Here is an 18,514-nt window from a genome sequence, read left to right as displayed (position 1 = left end):
AGCTTGTACGATCTTGAGGTGCATCATGCCACCTGAAGATCTGCCACCTTCAACGCGAAAGTGCATGCAAGAACGTCGCGTTTCGTTGGCGAGGATAAAATACGCTCGAGAATAAATGAAACACATCGCTGACAATCGAAATATGGACAGGTCAGCCGCACATCGGGAGTCGCTTCCTTGAGTGTTTACGTATGCAAAACACTTGGCCAGCAGTAAATTCATTGACGTCGCGGCTTTGCTGGCAGTAGGTGAAGATAAAACAAGGAGTATTACAAGTGTTGGTTTACCGCATATATCTATATGTAGCAAAACTTGCATGCCTTCGAAGACGATGACAAAACACATCAGCACTAGTAAATTGTGACATTCGGAGGTTTGTCTGCAAGAAAGCGATACACAGTAAAGATACGGGACACGAATAACCCTTCGTGATAGCCAGGAAAAAGATTCAGCGTGTTTAAAGGGTTATCGTTCAATTAAGACCACAAATTCTACACCCTACAAAAATACACAAAATACAAAACAGCGATATCGACCACATGAGCAAAAATATAACCACTACCACTGCATTCTGCCGTGGTGTAGTGGTTAGCATGGCAACCACGATGTTTTACTTATGTATTTGTACCAATTATTGCGATAAAGAAAAAGAAAGTGGTGTTGTGGTTAAACTGCGTGCTTGCTGGCTGAAAAGGCCGAGGTTCGAATCACATGTAATTTTTTTTTCTTTTCTATTTCCTTTCTTTTAATTTTATTTCCTTTTCAAATGTAGTGGTGTTATTTTATAGCTCTGCATGATTTTTACAGCCTGGCGCCCAGTTTTTTTTTTCTTTCTCCAAATGAGTGCTCCTCGCGATTTCATTTCGGTTCAGCCTGTATAAATTAACCGGAAACCGGACGAACGCGTCATTTCTGGAACTGAAGCCGGACAGAGTATTTCTGCTCCTGAAAAGAAGCCGGGCCGATCGACGAAGCTCAACCAGAATGACCATGCCGGACACGCAAGCGCTATAAATAAGCATGATACCAAACATATTATACAACTGTTCTGTACATACAGAACGCGCTTCGTTTCCCAAATACCTCCAAAATACGAAGCCGTCAAACTGTGCGCTAGCAAGCTTATACGCGCGTTGCGTCGCTTTTCGCGTGCAACAGTCGCTGCAGCTCGTACGATCTTGCGGTGCGTCTTCATATCTGCGACTGAAGATCTGCGACCTTCAACGCGAAAGTGGAAGCACGAACGTATCGTTTCGCTAGCGATGATAAAAACTGTTCGAGAAAAATGAACAAATATCGCTGACCATCGAAAGATGCGCAGATAGCCGCACACCGGTCAACGCGTTCTCGAATGTTTACATATTGAAACCGCTCAGTCGGAAGTGTATTCATTGACGTCATTGCTACGCTTGTAGCACGTGAAGCTAAAACGCCCAGTGTTACTAGTATTAGTGCACAGGATATTTCTGTATGTAGGAAAACTTACAAGCATTCGTAGACAATGAAAAACACATCAGCACTAGTAAATTATGATGCCTTCAATAAAGCGACGCATTATAAAGATACAGCACTTTTGTGAACTCTCGTGATAGCCTGGAAAAATATTCAGCGTGTTTTGAAGGCGATCGGTGAATTACGGCCACATATTCTACAGGCAAGGAAAATATACAAAGTACGAAAGAGCAAAAGTAGCTACATATACCGAATAATAACCACTGTAACCGTAACACGCCGTAGAGTGTTGCCAATATTTTCACTTCACATACTCCCAGCCTAAAACCACGGATGTATTCGTTAGCAATTACCATCCCACATAATGGTTTATGATCAACATTTGTTAACGTGATCGGTCTATAGATTGTATGCATGGCTGGGTCATCAGTCTTGGGAACCAAGATCGTATGCGCGTTGCTAAACGACGGTGGCAGGTAACCCACATCAAAGCACTCCTTGAAAAGCCTATAGAGCATGATAGATAACTCACTTTTAAGGCTCTTGCAAAAGGCCGCACTCAAACCATCTGGACCCGGGGACTTTCCGACATTCAATTCATCAATGGCCTTTTCTATTTCCTCCACACTTATTTCGTTCTCTAACTCTTCAGTAACATATTTGCCTAATATTGGCATCAGAGGCAAAAGGTTATCTCTAAACCCTTCTTCACTTGGTGCTTTGATCGAAAACAGCTGACGGTAATGTTCCACGAAGGCGCTCGTAATTCCGTCTTGCTCATCATGCCTCTGCCCCTTGTATTCAATAACCGTTATCTCGTTCGCGCGCGCATATCGCTTTTCATCAGCGAGGGCGCGTTTTGTTCGCATCTCGCCACCGAGTCATTTTTTCGTGCGCGCTCTTATCGCAGCGCCTCTGTACTTCTGGGCATCCAAAGCTTCTGGCCTAACTTTGATGCCTTTTATATCATGCATGAACATACCCGGCATTCGTTCTTCTTCACGGCCTAAATATTTTAAGAGCTCTTGCAGTTGCTTTTCTTCTTTCTTTTCCTCATACTGAATAATGGAAGAGCGCTCAATTGCTTTAATTTAAACTCCTGTTTAAATCTGATGATGTGGCGCTCTTTTGTGAAGATCGCGAAAGCGTTTCGGAAGCTTTGAAAGTAACACAAAGGTATTTCAGGCAGACTGGTAGCGCTGTTAATTTAAAGAAATGTTTCGGAGTCTGGCACGGAGAATGGGAAGAGGAACTGGAAATTTTCTGTGGAGTAAGATGGACTATAAAGCCCGGAGTTTATTTGGGAGTCCCAATGGACAAATACGGGGAAAATACGAATTACTGGAATGAAAAACCGGAAGAAATACGGGAAAGGACGAAAGGATGGATGGGAGGTAACCTCTCTATTTTCGCCCGTGCGACTGTATGCAGTACCTTTTTGGTGGCAAGAATAATGTATTTACTTCATGTATTGTATTGTGCTCGAAGCAATATACAAAGATTCCATCGTGTATTTGCGGTCTTCATTTGGTCGTCCAACTGGGAACGAATTAGCAGAGATAATCTCTTTCGGCGAGGTAAAGACGGAGGGTTATCTCTAGTGCATCTATATGTGCGGCAGATGGTTTTACGGTTTTGTTTCCTACATGACCAAAAAGATCCATTCCTGAGAACCTTTATGCAAATCATGCTATCCAGTGCAATTCCAGAGTTTATAGTCTCTTCATGCTCTGCTCGGGGATACACTGTGTCACGCTTCCTTCGAGAAGTGGTGTGGTCGTTCAAGTTTTTGCGCTTGAGGTACTCTGTAGAGTATTTAGCGACGGTGCCACCTAAGCGACTGTACAAGGATCTTATTTCACAATTGTTCCCAGCTCCATTGTACAGAACCTTATACTGTGAAGGCCCAGGGAAAGATGACTGTTACCATGACTGTTGACATCACTGTTGCACCGGGCGTAAAAACATTCTTTTTTAAATTGCATACAGGAACCCTCCCAGTCGAAACATGGATGGAAGAAAAGGGCCTTTTTGTACCTTGGGGCTCAAACTGTTTGTAAGCAGGAAGCCTGAAACAGTTGAGCACGTGTTCCTGGATTGTTGGGATGCGGTGTTTTAATGGGATGTGTTACAAAGGACACTTAAAAAAGACCTGCCATTGACGCCACGTGGAATTCGGTACTTGACAACTGTTAATGATGATTTTCAGTATGACCTCATCATGCTATTGGGCCTTCACAGTATTTGGAGGAGTAGGATGGCTTATAGACACTGTGATGTCGATGCATGGTCTGTGTGTGATTATTTTGTTGAACAAGTGTATAAACTAAAAGAAATTTTGAAGCGGCATGACGCTGCGGAGGAGGTCTTGAGTTTGATGGGCGAACTTGTGGTAATGAAAGTCCATTAGACACGGTTGTCAGCCAAGGGGCATAACAACCACGATCTTTTACTGATGTATTCGTACCAATTCATGCAATAAAGAAAAAAAAGCGCCGTAGAGTATTGGTTAAGGTGCCCGTATGAAGACCATGAGGAACGAGGTTCGATTCCTCACTTGGTAGTGACAATTTTTTTATTTTACTTCTTATTTAAAATGTGGTAGTGTTATTTTATATTGTTGCATGCTCTTTGCATGTTGCATCCGGGTTTCAAACCTTCTTTTTTGTCTATTGTTAAACCTTCTGGTATGGTTAATTGTTTATCGTCATTATATACTATTTTGCTTATTATATTTTATATTTTGTTATTCTTTACACATACACCGTCTTACAAAAAGAAACATGTACTTCGTTGTCCTTTTGATATGCTAAACTGTATAACAAACTTGGTTTTTCAGAGATTTGTACATTTATTGCATTGACCTCTTGGCTTTACATATACCCTGTATCCCCCCTCCATTCTGTAACATACATTTGTACCGTAAGAGTTAATATAAATAAATAAATAAATAAATCCGCTGATTTAAACTTATTAAACATTTGAAGTAAGCACCCATGGGGTCCTCATTCTTCTGTATGCTTGAGTTGCAGTGAATATCCTGTTTGTGCGTCTGACAACGAACTTGCTCGGCAGTTAACTCTCTTAATACAACCGTAATTTAAAAAAGAATGTGAGCCCGAGCTCCCTGAAACGAATTTAGAGTCGTTCGGAATCACTTTTGCTGATGTGAACTAGTCTTCTTCGGCGATAAAAATAACTCATGACTAAGTTTCTAATTTTGAACGACTGCCTTGAGAGATAAAGGGTAAGTACGAAAGCTGACCTTCTAGAAGAACTGAAAGCTGCGTTGTTACAATACGGATTACGGAGCCCCATTTCTAGGCTTTTCGGGAATGTTGTCACGTGATTAGCTGTTATTTTAAGTCACTCACAAGTGCGTACATCACGCTTCATCAGGCGAGCACTGCACAGAAAGTAGAAGTTTTCATCTCGGAAGCGTCCCGGGGCGTGAGGGTGTCGCCGCAGTCACGAGAAAATATTTTATTTTTTCAGGCACCGCTTTCGGCTAGTAAAAAAAGTATCTTTGCGTAAATACAAGCTTCATGGGAACAAGGTAGCTGTCATTTCTTGCGAAAATCTAAAACATTTTAATTCATACTTTTCTCTCAAGCATATGAAAAAGCTAATTAGTCTTTACTAATTGATTACCTTTTAAGAACTAAAAAATACTTCAGATTAGCACAGGCGACTATGAGCAGCTCATATCGGCATTCTCCGTGACCTTGCAGACATAGGGATTTACGGGAGGATGCTGAACTGCCTAAACGACTTCCTGGCGGATTGCCCATTCAGAGATCGCCTAGGTGCAACCTTCTCAAACACTTTTATTCAAGAGAACGGCGTACCCCAGGCCTGCATTCTGAGCACAACTCTTTTCCTAGAAAAAATGAATTCTTTAGCTGAAGTATTCCCGAAATCCATAATGTATTCCCTTTATGTAGGGGACCTGCAAATAGCATGCACTACCTCTAACATAGCTACATCTGAAAGACAAATAGAGATGACACTTAATAAACTGGCTGCGTGGGCAGGCAAAAATGGTTTTAAGTTCTGGCCGTAAACGACAGCAGCTGTAGCTTTCTTTCTTTCCAGATTGATCCCACGTTACACCTGAATAATACTGCACTGCCAGAACAACAGCAGCAGAAATTTTTAGTCATTAGATTTGACAAAAAGCTTACATTTCTACCCCATGTAAACAACCTTGAAAAGAATGCTACCCGAGCCCTTAATGTCCTTAAGGTTCTGTCACGAAAACGTTGGGGGTCTGATCGAGCATGCCTGTTGCAAATCTATCGCTCTGTGGTTCGTTGCAATTTAGATTATGAATGCGTAGCATATGGCTCGACAAGACCGTCCTACTTGAAACTCCTCGATGCCGTTCATAATCTCGGTCTGTGTCTAGCATCCAAAGCGTATAGAACATCTCCTGTAGCCAGTTTATATGCAGACTCAAATGAGCCTGGATTAGAGGATCGCAGAACTGCACAAACGTACACATATATCCTAAAAATTCATTTCCTGAGTGATCTCTGCTACCCCATTGTAACGAAATGCCCGTCTAAAACACTATTCCTCAACAAACAAAATTCAATTAGGCCGTTGATTTTGCGGTTTGAAGATAAATAAAAAACCTAAACTTGCTTGATGTTTCCCCTGACATTGCACCAAGAAATGACCCTCTACCACCATTGTACGACATCCCTGCATTATGTCACTTTTGGCTTACACATTTACAGAAAAAGAGAACACCACAGGAGCACATATTACAACAATCCCTTGCATTTCAAGAAAAATATGATGCCTACACAGAATATTATACAGACGGGTCAAAAATAGAAGTACACGTAGGAAGTGCAGTAGTTCAGGGTACCAGTACGCCTGCCGGAGTGCGCTTCGCTTTTCACTGCCGAATGCTACGCCGCATGTGTCGCAGTGGAGGAGATAGCCAAGAAGAAAACAAAAAACAGAGTAATCTAAACCGATTCCTTGAGCCTACTTACCGCCATACAACACAAAAATGATCTACAAACGTTATCAAGAACCCTAATACATACCATTGGTAAAATCACAGCTCGAAAACATAACATAAAGTTCTGCTGGCTCCCTAGCTATGTTGGAATTGAGGGCACTGAGAGAGCGGATGTATGTGCTGCACAAGCCCGATTTGGCCAAATTACAGAAGTGAGCACGTCACATAGGGAATGTTTAAAGCTCTTATACAGTGCATTAAGAGGTAAATGGCAAGCTACATGGAATGAATAAGTGAGCAAAAAATTACATATCGTAAAGCTCTTTTTATCTGAATGGAAATCTTGTAGACATAAGGAACGAAGTAATTTTATGTCGCTTGCGCATCGAACACATCCACCTCACCTGCAATTTCTTAGTAACAAAACAAGACGAACCGCTCTGTGAAAGGGGCGCTGATGAACTCACAGTTAACCACATCTTAATTGCCTGTTCAGAACTAGAGGATCCAAGGAAAAATATTTTAGAATATTTGATAAAGAAGACATCCCCTTACACCCCATGCTCCTTTTAGGTGAACAAGCACTTTTTGATTCTGCGCAGATTTTTAAGTTTTTTAAAGATGCCAACATCTTATACAAACTATAACAATCAAGATATACCCTTTTAACATCTATCATCAGTTTTAACCTTGTGTTAGGCGCAGCACAGCCTTGGTCGCGTTTGAGCCATAAACCCCAATATAACTAAGTATGAGCAGCTCATATGTGGCTTCGCTGTGCTGTGGTTCACCGTAATATTTAAAACTTGGTTACATTTGGCTGCTACACGCGGTATATATATCGCAATCGATATATCACGGTCGCCAGAGAAAATATTTTTGCTCGAGCCTATGTTTCGTGCTACTTGTAAAGTACTGCTTTTGTTTTAGCACATTGTATTGAAATCTGTTCTTCAGTCATGTGGCTGGACCAAAATATCGGTCTGGCCGCTGGTGGCGATGGCTTTAAATAAAATAACGCACACACTGGCCCGGAAAACGACCAAGAAGCTGTGCGTTGAGCCACGGTTGTATCTAGGATTAGCTTTGATGGCCTCATGGCTTCGAGATAGTTGTAGCAAATAAAGCACTTAGCCCTAAATTACGGAAAAAGAATTAATGTATAATCTATATATATTTACGATGAAAAGTTCCATAGCAACGAGTGGCACAAAGTCTATACAGTGAGCCCCATATGAAACCGGTCTATTATTTCAATCTTGGGGCGGAAAAGGCTCTATTCTATTTGACATCTGAAAGAGGTGAGGTCTGTCCAAATTGAGCTGCATACGAATCTGGTTGGCCTAGGTTTAGTGCAACACCGCACCGATATAAACATATTTATGCTTTCTATGCTGAGCGCTCGCCGTTATAAGGTTCCTAACGGACCTAAACGTTTCTATAAAGACCAGTTTGCTGCTATACAGAAATTTTTAATTGCATTGGCAGAGTGTGATAGTAATCTCAGCTTTCTAGGAAAGTTCTTTCGTGTGTTAAATATGGATTTCCTAGGACACGCGCGGAATTTTGTATGGTTTCGAAAATGCGCGCGTACATATACATTTCGCGCATGGCATCTTGGGTAGCATACGTCCCAGTTTTCTTGACCTGCTTGCTTCTGCGAGGTAACACAACCAAAATCAAATTGGTCATCTTTTGCTGCGACCTGCTCTATCTGCAATATATTTGCATTTGTTTTGCTATATAAATCATGTTTGACAGCACATACTATTGTCTCACTGGGGTTAACAGTAATAAGCCATGTGATGGGCCACATGAATTCTGCTCAGTTTGAAAGGGATAACGAGGCTCGTCTTCTTTTCTTGTCGGAACCTCTGACCCATCGCACCAAGCGATGCATCAACAGCAAGAAAGAAGGTGTATGCTTACTGAAGATACTCTATGCCAAAATAGTTCTCTTTCTTGTTATAGAATGTATAGCAGCTTTTAATTTCTGCGTCTGATGGGTGTACACCATGCAAGGGATCCGCTATTCAACGTTGTCTCAAAAGTGAACATGAAAGTATTTAGGCAAGGAATAATTCATTAGTAAACATTAGGAGATAGGAATCAGATAAGTGAATTCTATCCCGCTGTATTACTTTGGGAAGATAGGGAAAGTGCTATGTTACGCTTCGTTCGACTTGCAAAATACCTTGCTATCGCGGTTGCTGGATACACGATACCAGCAGGTTTCTATTAAAGGTAGCACTGCAAGGAGCACTTAACACTTCCTTGAATGCAGCGAAGTCTGAGGAAACAGCAAATAATATCGAATTGGAAGTATATTTTCGTTGAGATAAAAAAAGAGCTGCTCTTTGAAGTTGGCTAATCAACGTGTATCCCTTCCGCCAAATATAAGACGACGGGATTATTGCACATAATAGTTCGACTCTAACCTGTCCAAAAAAATCGTAAACTGTACCAGAGTCAGTAACGGACTATAATTGGTTTGACTTTGTTTAGTTTATGAAGACGTCTTCAAAGATAGTGAGAGACCGGAAAGCGTGGCGTGATATGTTCCATAGGGTCACGAAGAGTCGGACACGACTGCACTGAACTGAACTGAACCGAAGAAGGGTTGCTAGGGTTAGGTGTGCCTGACAAAGTCACATATCTACTTGATTTATCGTATGAAATAATGTAATTTCCATTTGTTGATATCATAAGGTTGGGATCTGTATGACCATACGTTATGATTGATTTCTCACACAAATGCAGGTATCATGTGCATCATATAGGATCAATTTGAGTAGCGGCAGCTGAAGAAGTCGCGATTGCTCTGACAATAGCGCACGGCGATGCAACTGGACCGAACCTCACCATGGCGAAGGACTTCAAGCGCGTGTGCCGAAACTACACAAGAGGCAGAATTGACTGAGTCGCCAATCGTATCCTAAAATCGACAAGAAATATCACACACCAAAATAGAGTATAGTATGGGTTCCGGGAAATGAGGAAATGAGGGACACCCAGGCTCCAGACGAGTTAGCTCCAGGGGACGTCGACCGAGCGGACTCAATACCCTGCACCACGGGCACCTTTGAGCCTGCTATCCCCACAACTCAGGCATACAGAAGACAATTACAGAAGGCAGTGAAACCGCTACTCAGCCCCCACACAGAAAGCTAACCTGATGAACACGACCCGAAGAAAACTATACCGCCTGTCAGGTTTCACGAAATTTACTACCATAACTCAACATTGCACTCCTCTTGCGTTAAACCACCATCCCACATTTCATTTCGCCGTATCCACAGTCGAAATATAAACATTCGCACTCAAACGCAGTTGGATATTCTAAATTTTCTTCCCCGGACCTGTAATGAATGGAATAAACTGTCTGCATTGCTAACAGGTATATCTGAAGAAAACTTTAAATCCGGGTTTCAAACCTTCTTTTTTGTCTAGTGTTAAACCTTCTGGTATGGTAAATTGTTTATCGTCATTATATACTGTATTGCTTATTATATTTTATATTTTCTTATTTTTAACACATACACCGTCTTACAAAAATTAAACATGTACTTCGTTGTCCTTTTGATGTGCTAAGCTGTATAACAAACTTGGTTTTCCAGAAATTTGTACATTTATTGCATTGACCTCCTGGCTTTACATATACCCCGTATCCCCCCTCCATTCGGTAACATACATTTGTACCGTAAGAGTTAATATAAATAAATAAATAAATCCGCTGATATAAACTTATTAAACAGTTGAAGTAAGCACCCATGGGGTCCTCATTCTTCTGTATGCCTGGGTTGCACTGAATATCCTGTTTGTGCGTCTGACAACGAACTTGCTCGGCAGTTAACTCTCTTAATACAACCGTAATTTAAAAAAAGAATGTGAGCCCGAGCTCCCTGACACGAATTTAGAGTTGTTCGAAATCACTTTTGCTAATGTGAACTAGTCTTCTTCGGCGATAAAAATAACTAATTATGACTAATTTTCTAATTCTGAACGATTGCCGTGAGAGAAAAAGTGTAAGTACGAAAGCTGACCTTCTAGAAGAACTGAAAGCTACGTTGTTTCCGTCACAATACGGATTACGCAGCCCCATTTCTAGGCTTTTCGGGAATGTTGTCACGTGATTAGCTGCTATTTTAAGTCACTCACAAGTGCGTACATCACGCTTCATCAGGCGAGCACGGCACTAATAGTAGAAGTTTTCATCTCAGAAGCGTAATGGGCGTGAGGGTGTCGCCGCAGTCACAAGAAAATATTTTGTGTTTTCACGCACCGCTTTCGGCTAATAAAAACGTATCTTTGCGTAAACACCAGCTTCATTGGAACAAGGTAGCTATCATTTCTTGTGAAGATCTAAAACTTTTTAATTCATACTTTTCTCTCAAGCATATGAAAAAGCTAATTAGTCTTTACTAATTGATTACCTTTTAAGAACTAAAAAATACTTCAGATTAGCGCAGGCGACTATGAGCAGCTCATATCGGCATTCTCCGTGACCTTGCAGACATAGGGATTTACGGGAGGATGCTGAACTGCTTAAACGACTTCCTGGCGGACGCCCATTCAGAGTTCGCCTAGGTGCAACTTTCTCAAACACTTTTATTCAAGAGAACGGCGTACCCCAGTCGTGCATTCTGAGCACAACGTTTTTCCTAGTAAAAATGAATTCTTTAGCTGAAGTAATCCCAAAGTCCATATCGTATTCCCTTTATGTAGGTGACCTGCAGATAGCAGGCACTATCTCCAACATAGCTACATCTGAGAGACAAATAGAGATGACACTTAATAATCTGGCTGCGTGGGCAGGCAAAAATGGTTTTAAGTTCTCGCCATAAAAGACAGCAGCTGTAGCTTTCTTACTAAGACGGGGCTTCCAGACTGATCCCACGCTACACCTGAATCATACTGCACCGCCAGACAAACCGCAACAGAAATGTTTAATCATTAGATTTAACAAATACCTTACATTTCTACCCCATGTAAACAACCTGGAAAAGAATGCTACCCGAGCTCTTAATGTCCTAAAGGTTCTGTTACTCTCACAAAAGTGGCAGCATTTATATTTCATAATATTGCAGTTCATCATATGCAGTATTCTAGAAGAGTTGAATGAGATATTTCAGTGTATTCTGTGTGCCTCTGCCTTGTCGGTAATGTCAAGAGCACGCGTACGTGCCCGCTCTCCTCGCGGGGTAGTTTCCGCGCAGTTAGAGAAACCCCCTCGCAGTGCGCGAGCGGGCGCGTCCTCCCAGCTTGTTTTGCAAAGTGACCCCTAGCAGGACCGAAGTTGTTGGCGTTCGTGCATCCTCTTTTGGTTGTTTTGTTTGTGACTTGCGTTTTTCAACCCGCAACATGGCGGCCATGCAGTGTGGAAGTTGCGGGGCCTACGTGCCACTTCCTGTGTGTGCACTTGTGCGTGTTTGTTTTTACGAACCCTGACTTGGGGAGGGAACTGTTGTGTGGGCGTGTCTTACGCATTGTGAACCGAAGGCTAGAAAAGAAGCCGACTCGGACCCAACGGCAGTGCGCCTCTCGCCTCCAAGCACTCCGGGCTCCCCGAACCGCCGCCGCATCGCACCACGAAGACTTCGCCCCAGGGCTCCGGAAGGACCATCGCCTTCGAGAGCTCCCCATCTGCGTCGTCTTTGTGAGTGGAGTGCCGCCGCGCTCGTCGGACAATATGCCCGTTTCCTAATTTCTTCTGAACTTTTTCTACACTCGTCTTATCTTGTTTTAAACGTCTGTGTTCAATTTGCATGTAGCTTAATAGTGAGAATTTTGACTGATGTATTTGTAACTGCTAGTTTTTTCATGTATGCTACCTTAACTGTGTTGTTTTAAATGCCTGTAAATGCTTGCGCCGTATAATCCTGTGTATAATACTGAGAATATATAGCTGTTTTTTCATCATTGACTTCGTGGCTCTGTTCTCATTCGCAACGCTGAAAATAACCGGCTAACGCTGGGTGTGAAAGTTCCAACTACCTTTGCCTCGGTTCGAGAAGGTGTCTCGCGCCCCTTCCGGAGCCGTGACAAATTATGGCGTCCGCGACAGGTACTTTGACGTAACAAGTAAGCGTTGTGGAAGGATACCGAGCCTCGAATCATGAAGTGATCTCGAAGGGTGACATTTGAGAAGTGTGCATTGCTGATAGATAGTTTTCGGTTTTCTGGTAGTTTTTATGCACCTGTGACATGGATCTAGAGAAATTAGTATCCATAGGTGGACAGTTAGGTCTCTCAGGAGTGGAACTGAGAAAATGGATAGAGGATGAGCAAGCTAGGCAGAGGGAGGAAAGGTCTCTCACTAGACAAACCGCGGAACAAGAACTCGCGGCAGCAAAAGAGGCTGTGAACTCGAAGCCAGGCTTCTTCAGCTAAGATTAGAGCTTCGACAGGCGGGAGATGAGTCCGTAGTAAGGGCTGATGGTCGCGACGTAGTAGCGGAACCCAGTTTCCGACTTTACCCCAGCAGGTGGCTTGTTTCCATTGACGAGAGAAAGGACGACTTAGATGCCTACATGAGGCGGTTTGAGAGCATAGCCCGTAGCCAGAAGTGGCCGGAAGATCAATGGGCGACGGCATTAAGCACATGCCTGAGCGGTGAGGCGTTGAACGTTTTCAGGCGACTCACGCCGGAAGACGCCTCGGATTACAAGAAGGTCAAGGCGGCGCTCTTGAAGCGTTTCAGGTTTACAGTCGAGGGTTTCCGTGAGAAATTCCGGGGTGGCAAACCAGCCCACGGCGAGACAGCCGCACAATACGCAGCGCGTCTAAGCCATTACTTAGACCGCTGGGTGGAGCTGTCCAAAAACCCCCTAGAGTACAAGTCGCTGCGTGAGCTGTTCATTAAAGAGAAATTTCTGAGCAGTTGTCACGCCAGCATGTCGTTGTACTTAAAAGAACGGAAGGCAGAAAAATTACAAGACATGATCAACCTCGCTGATCAATTCCTGGACGCGCAAGGCGGTGTCAACTTAGCGAGGGGAAGGAAAGAAAGCCAGAAGGAAGCGAACAAAGCGAGAGGCGCCGAAAGGAAGGTCAGCGAGAGGGGAGCGTTGAGATGTTATCTCTGCGGCCGGGCGGGACACAATGCCGCGCACTGCCGGAGCAGCGACTCTGCCAACCATATCCGCCACTGCTGCAAATGTGGCCGAAGAGGGCACAAAGCGAATGTGTGTCGGCAAGGAGCGCCTGACAAAACCCAGGCAGCCTGTGTGTATTCCCCTCCGAGGGAAGTAGAAGAAAACATTTGCGACGGATACGTTCAACTGAAGAATGGTAGCCAAATTCCCGTTGTCAGCGCGGTGCGAAGGGCACGACAGAAGTTTTTAGTAGGAGGGTTGCCCGTGGTTGCGGGAAGTTTGGACGGGAAAACAATCACTGTGTTGCGTGACACCGGTTGCAACACCATGATTATCCGGAGAGATTTGGTAGCGGAGGACCAGCTAACGGGGACGAGTAATCCCGTATACCTCGTCGACGGAACCGTGAAGATGCTCCCAGAAGCGCAGGTGCAGGTCCAGACCCCTTATTACAGCGGAAATCTCGTAGCACTGTGCATGCAGGATCCAATATATGACCTGATCCTGGGTAATATAGAGGGTGCCAGGGCTCCTGATTATCCCGTTGAAATAGTCGAAAGTACTACTATTGAAACGGATCTGGTAGTTGAAACCACCGCTGCCGTAGTGACTCGTGCTCAGGCCGCAAAGAGGCCTCAGAAGTTCCAGAAACTTTGCACTCCGGACGCTGACAGACAATTAGAGAACGGAGAAAGCTATAGGCCGATCAAGAAAAGGATCAATCATTGCGCTCATGCTTCACATAAATTGGCAAGAATTTAAAGTGTCGAGATGGGGAGAGCGGCATCTTGTTCAAGAAGGAAGGCTGTCTTTTGTACCGATGCTACACAGAGAGGGACGGACGACAGGTGCGACAGCTAGTCGTTTCGGAACGGCACCGAGAAACGGTACTCAAGATGGCGCATGACAGCGTAATGGCGGGACATCTGGGTGCTCAGAAAACAAAAGAGCGGATTTTAGAAGAGTTTTTCTGGCCTGGTGTCACGGTGGATGTTAAGAGATTTGTGGCATCATGCGATATCTGTCAGCGTACCACGCCGAAGGGGAGAGTGCCACGCGTGCCCCTTGGGAAGGCACCACTCATTGACACCCCGTTCAAACGGGTGGCCATTGATATCGTCGGGCCAATCTACCCCCCGTCTAAACAGGGCAACAGGTACATCTTGACACTGATTGACTATGCCACACGTTACCCGGATGCAGTAACCTTGCCAAGCATAGAATCTGAGCTTGTTGTCGAAGTTCTGGTGGCGATGTTTTCGCGATTCGGTGTCCCTCACGAGGTACTCAGCGATCGTGGCACAAACTTCACCTCAGAATTGATGAAGGAAATGGCACGATTGCTCTCCATTCGTCAGCTGCACACCACTCCATACCATCCCATGGCTAACGGGCTGGTGTAGAAATTCAACGGCACGTTGAAGCTAATACTGAAGCGAATGTGCGCTGAGAAGCCGAAAGACTGGGATCGGTACCTAGCCCCTCTTCTTTTTGCCTACCGGGAGGTTCCCCAATCCAGCCTCGGTTTTTCGCCGTGTGAGCTCCTGTACGGTCGACACGTGCGTGGGCCACTGGCCATCCTAAAGGAGGTGTGGACGAACAAGAGCTTAGATGAAGAGGCAAAGACCACTTACAAGCATCTACTCGATCTCAGAAACAGATTGGAAGAAACGTGTCGTTTGGCGCATGAAGAACTTGAAAAGGCGGGAACCCGTTACAGGAAGTTCTATGACCGCAAGGCGAAGGACCGAAACTTCGAACCTGGTCACAAGGTGTTAGTTCTGCTGCCAACTGATAGCAACAAACTGTTGCTGCAATGAAGGGCCCATTCGAGGTCACCGCCAGGAAAGGGGACGCCGATTACGTCATCGACACGGCAAGCGGGTCAAAGATTTTTCACGCAAACATGCTGAAAAGATACGGAGAGAGGGGAGACGCACCCGCCAACAGACAGTACCTGGTGATCAGCAGCATGACTGAAACTGAGGAGGACAGTAACCTGCCTGTTCCAGAGTTTGAAAAAACGGAGGGAGTAGCAGATGTGAAGCTATCGCCGCACCTCGATGCCGCGAAGAAACAGCTCCTTTTATTCACGATGGAGAGGCACGCAGCTATTTTTTCCGATGTCCCTGGCCAAACAGAATGGATGGAATGCAGTCTACCGCTCACGACAACCGCACCCGTTCACGTTAAACAGTATCCTCTACCGTTCACAACACGGCAAGGTATCGAGAGCGAAGTGCAAGAAATGGAAAGGCTGGGAATTGTTGAAAAGTCATTCTCCCCATATAACTCTCCCGTACTCCTGGTGAAAAAGCCGGATGGAAGTAACCGCATTTGTATCGACTTTCGGAGGCTGAATGATGTTCTGATCGGAGACTCGGAGCCCATGCCCATAGCCGGTGCTGTTTTTGCCACAGCGGGAGACAAGAGATATTTTTCAAAGGTGGACTTCGTAAAGGGCAGATCCCGCTGTGTCACGACGACAAGGCTAAAACGGCTTTTTCCACTAAGTCCGGACTCTACCAGTTCCGCTTCATGCCGTTCGGCATCAAGACAGCGCCCGCAGTTTTCGCCAAACTGATGCGCAAGGTGGTAGGCGGCATTGACGGAGTAGAGCACTATCTAAGACGACATACTCGTCGCCAGCGCAACCTGGGAGGAACACGTTGCTACGCTGCAACAGCTATTTGCAAGAATTGAAGCGGCCGGGCTTACAGTGCGACCCAGCAAGTGTGAACTCGGGATGACGGAAATTGATTTCCTCGGTCACCGAATCGGAGCAGGCAAGCTGGCACCCTTGGGAAAAACTCTGGATAAATTACAAGCGGCCGAGCCACCAAGAACCAAGCGCCAGGTGCGAGCTTTCTTGGGATTGACCGGCAATCACAGAGAGTTGATACCCAACTATGCGGAGATGAGCGCACCCCTCACCCAGCTGACCCGGAAGGGCGGAAGTAATGCAGTAAAGTGGGAACCCATACATGAGGAAGCCTTCCGCAAGCTCAAGCATTGTGTATCCAATCCCCCTACTTTGCGGCTGCCGAACTTCAACGAGTCCTTCGTTCTGCGCACCGACGCTTCCGACACTAGCTTAGGCGCTGTGCTCCTGCAGCCATACAAGGGAACGCTGCACCCTATCGCGTATGCGAGCCGAAAGTTGCTCGCTAGGGAGGTCGCCTGCAGCACTATTGAACGAAAGTGCCTCGCTTTGGTCTGGGGCGTCTAAAAGTTCTCCACTTATCTATACGGTGTCGAATTTCTTGTTCAGACCGATCATCAGCCGCTAGCATATATACAGAAGAGTAGGCAACTGAACAGCCGAGTTCTGCACTGGAGCTTGCTCCTCCAGGAGTGTAGTTTCCGCGTGCAACACATTACGGGTAGTCAGAAAGTTGGGGCGGACTACCTCAGCCGACTGTAGGGTTCATATGATTTTGCATGCATTATGGATTAATGGTTATGTTCTTCTATGTTACCTGGACTTCATTTTTGTTATGTGTTACTTATTGTATAGTGCATGTCCATGATTTGTATCGGCCTGCGTGCCATGTTTTGTTTGTTTAGAATATTGTAGCATGCGTTGACGACAAAGAAGCGCAGAAGTGTGAGAGGAAGAAGTGTGCTAACCTCGAGCCTGAACGCTGACGCTGTTCGTAGAACCTTTGCCACGCCTTGGACCTCGGACGCAACTGTAAAGGTCGCTGTTTACGCGACATCTGGTGGAGCTGCCGGGTACGATTTTCATGAGCCGGACGCCCCCTACAAGCCCAGGACGCACCCCTAAGGTGGAGACCCCAGTACACCAGAGCAGCCGCCGACTGCAAGGTCTGCCTCCCGAGTGTGGTCCTCTCCCTGACCACAGACCAACAAGGAGCGTTTCTCTCAGCGCGATGAATCCCCCGGTATTGACAACTCCTGTCCTGCTCAACCACCAGCGGGATCCACCACATTTCCACGGCCTGCCACATGAGGATGCTGAAGACTGGCTGGAGCAGTTCGACCGGGTGGCTGCCTTCAACGCCTGGAACGCTGACTCCAAGCTTCGCCATGTCTACTTCGCACTGGAGGATTCTGCGAGGACATGGTTCGAAAATCAAGAAGCCGGACTCCGAACGTGGAACACATTCAAGGCAGAATTCTTGCGTATGTTTACCAACACGCTTCGCAAGGAAAAAGCGCAACTGCTTTTAAATAGCCGTATACAACATCCGAATGAAACTGTTACGGCCTACGCCGAAGAGATGAAGCGACTCTTTCGACGCGCGGACCCAACCATGTCGGAAGAGAAAAAAGTGCGCTTTTTGATGCAAGGTGTTAAAGAGCAGTTATTTGCAGGCCTGGTGCGAAGTCCACCAACAACTGTCGCCGAATTCATAAGTGAGGCGTCTACCATTGAGAAGGCACTTGACATGCGCGCCCGGCAATACCAGCGCACTACAGTGTCTATGAACGCCGCGAGTGCAGGTGAAGCCGTACAGTTTTCGTCAGAATCGCTGCGTGATACGATCCGGGCGATAGTCCGGGAAGAGGTGGCCAAATACCTGCGGATTCCTCCACAGCCACAGGTTGCCACAGTTTCCGATATCATCCGTGAGGAAGTACAACAGGCGCTGGGTGTTCCCGCACCCGTCACCGTGCACGCACCCGTCACCGGGCCCGCACCCGTCGCCGCGCCTGAACCCGTCGTAGCTACACCGCTGCCCCAGACCCTGAGCTACGCCGCGGTCACCAGCCGCTACCTGCCGCCTTCGACAGCATCCTACGAGCCTCGCGCACCGGTCGCCCATGTGTCTTCACGGCCGAGCGTACGCCGCCGAAGGACCGATATCTGGCGAACGCCCGATCACCAACCGTTGTGCTACCATTGCGGCGAAGCTGGACACCTGTGTCGCCGCTGCCCCTACAGGGAACTCGGCCTCCGTGGGTTTTCTTTTGATGCCCGTCGTCCGTTGCCTGGTCAGCAGCCACGCGAAATCGCAGAATACATTTC

The 18,514-nt window shown here is 45.7% G+C and overlaps 1 protein-coding gene across 1 annotated transcript in view; it reads left to right on the top strand.

The window, feature by feature from the left end:
• Window positions 1–16,750, top strand: part of LOC146174986 (uncharacterized) — a 44,972-nt gene extending 28,222 nt beyond the window's left edge. The window contains exons 2-3 of the mRNA XM_084585495.1: window positions 12,891–14,080; window positions 16,242–16,750. Of these exons, the coding sequence (XP_084441621.1) occupies window positions 12,891–14,080; window positions 16,242–16,750 (1,699 nt within the window). The remainder of the gene's footprint in view (window positions 1–12,890; window positions 14,081–16,241) is intronic.
• Window positions 16,751–18,514: the final 1,764 nt, after the last annotated feature.

The sequence above is a fragment of the Amblyomma maculatum genome, chromosome 11 (assembly GCF_055883805.1).
Source record: "Amblyomma maculatum isolate TAMU_Amacu chromosome 11, ASM5588380v1, whole genome shotgun sequence".
Lineage (NCBI taxonomy): Eukaryota > Metazoa > Arthropoda > Arachnida > Ixodida > Ixodidae > Amblyomma > Amblyomma maculatum.
Note: the sequence above shows the minus strand (reverse complement) of the source record. Positions and strands in the feature narration are given on the sequence as shown.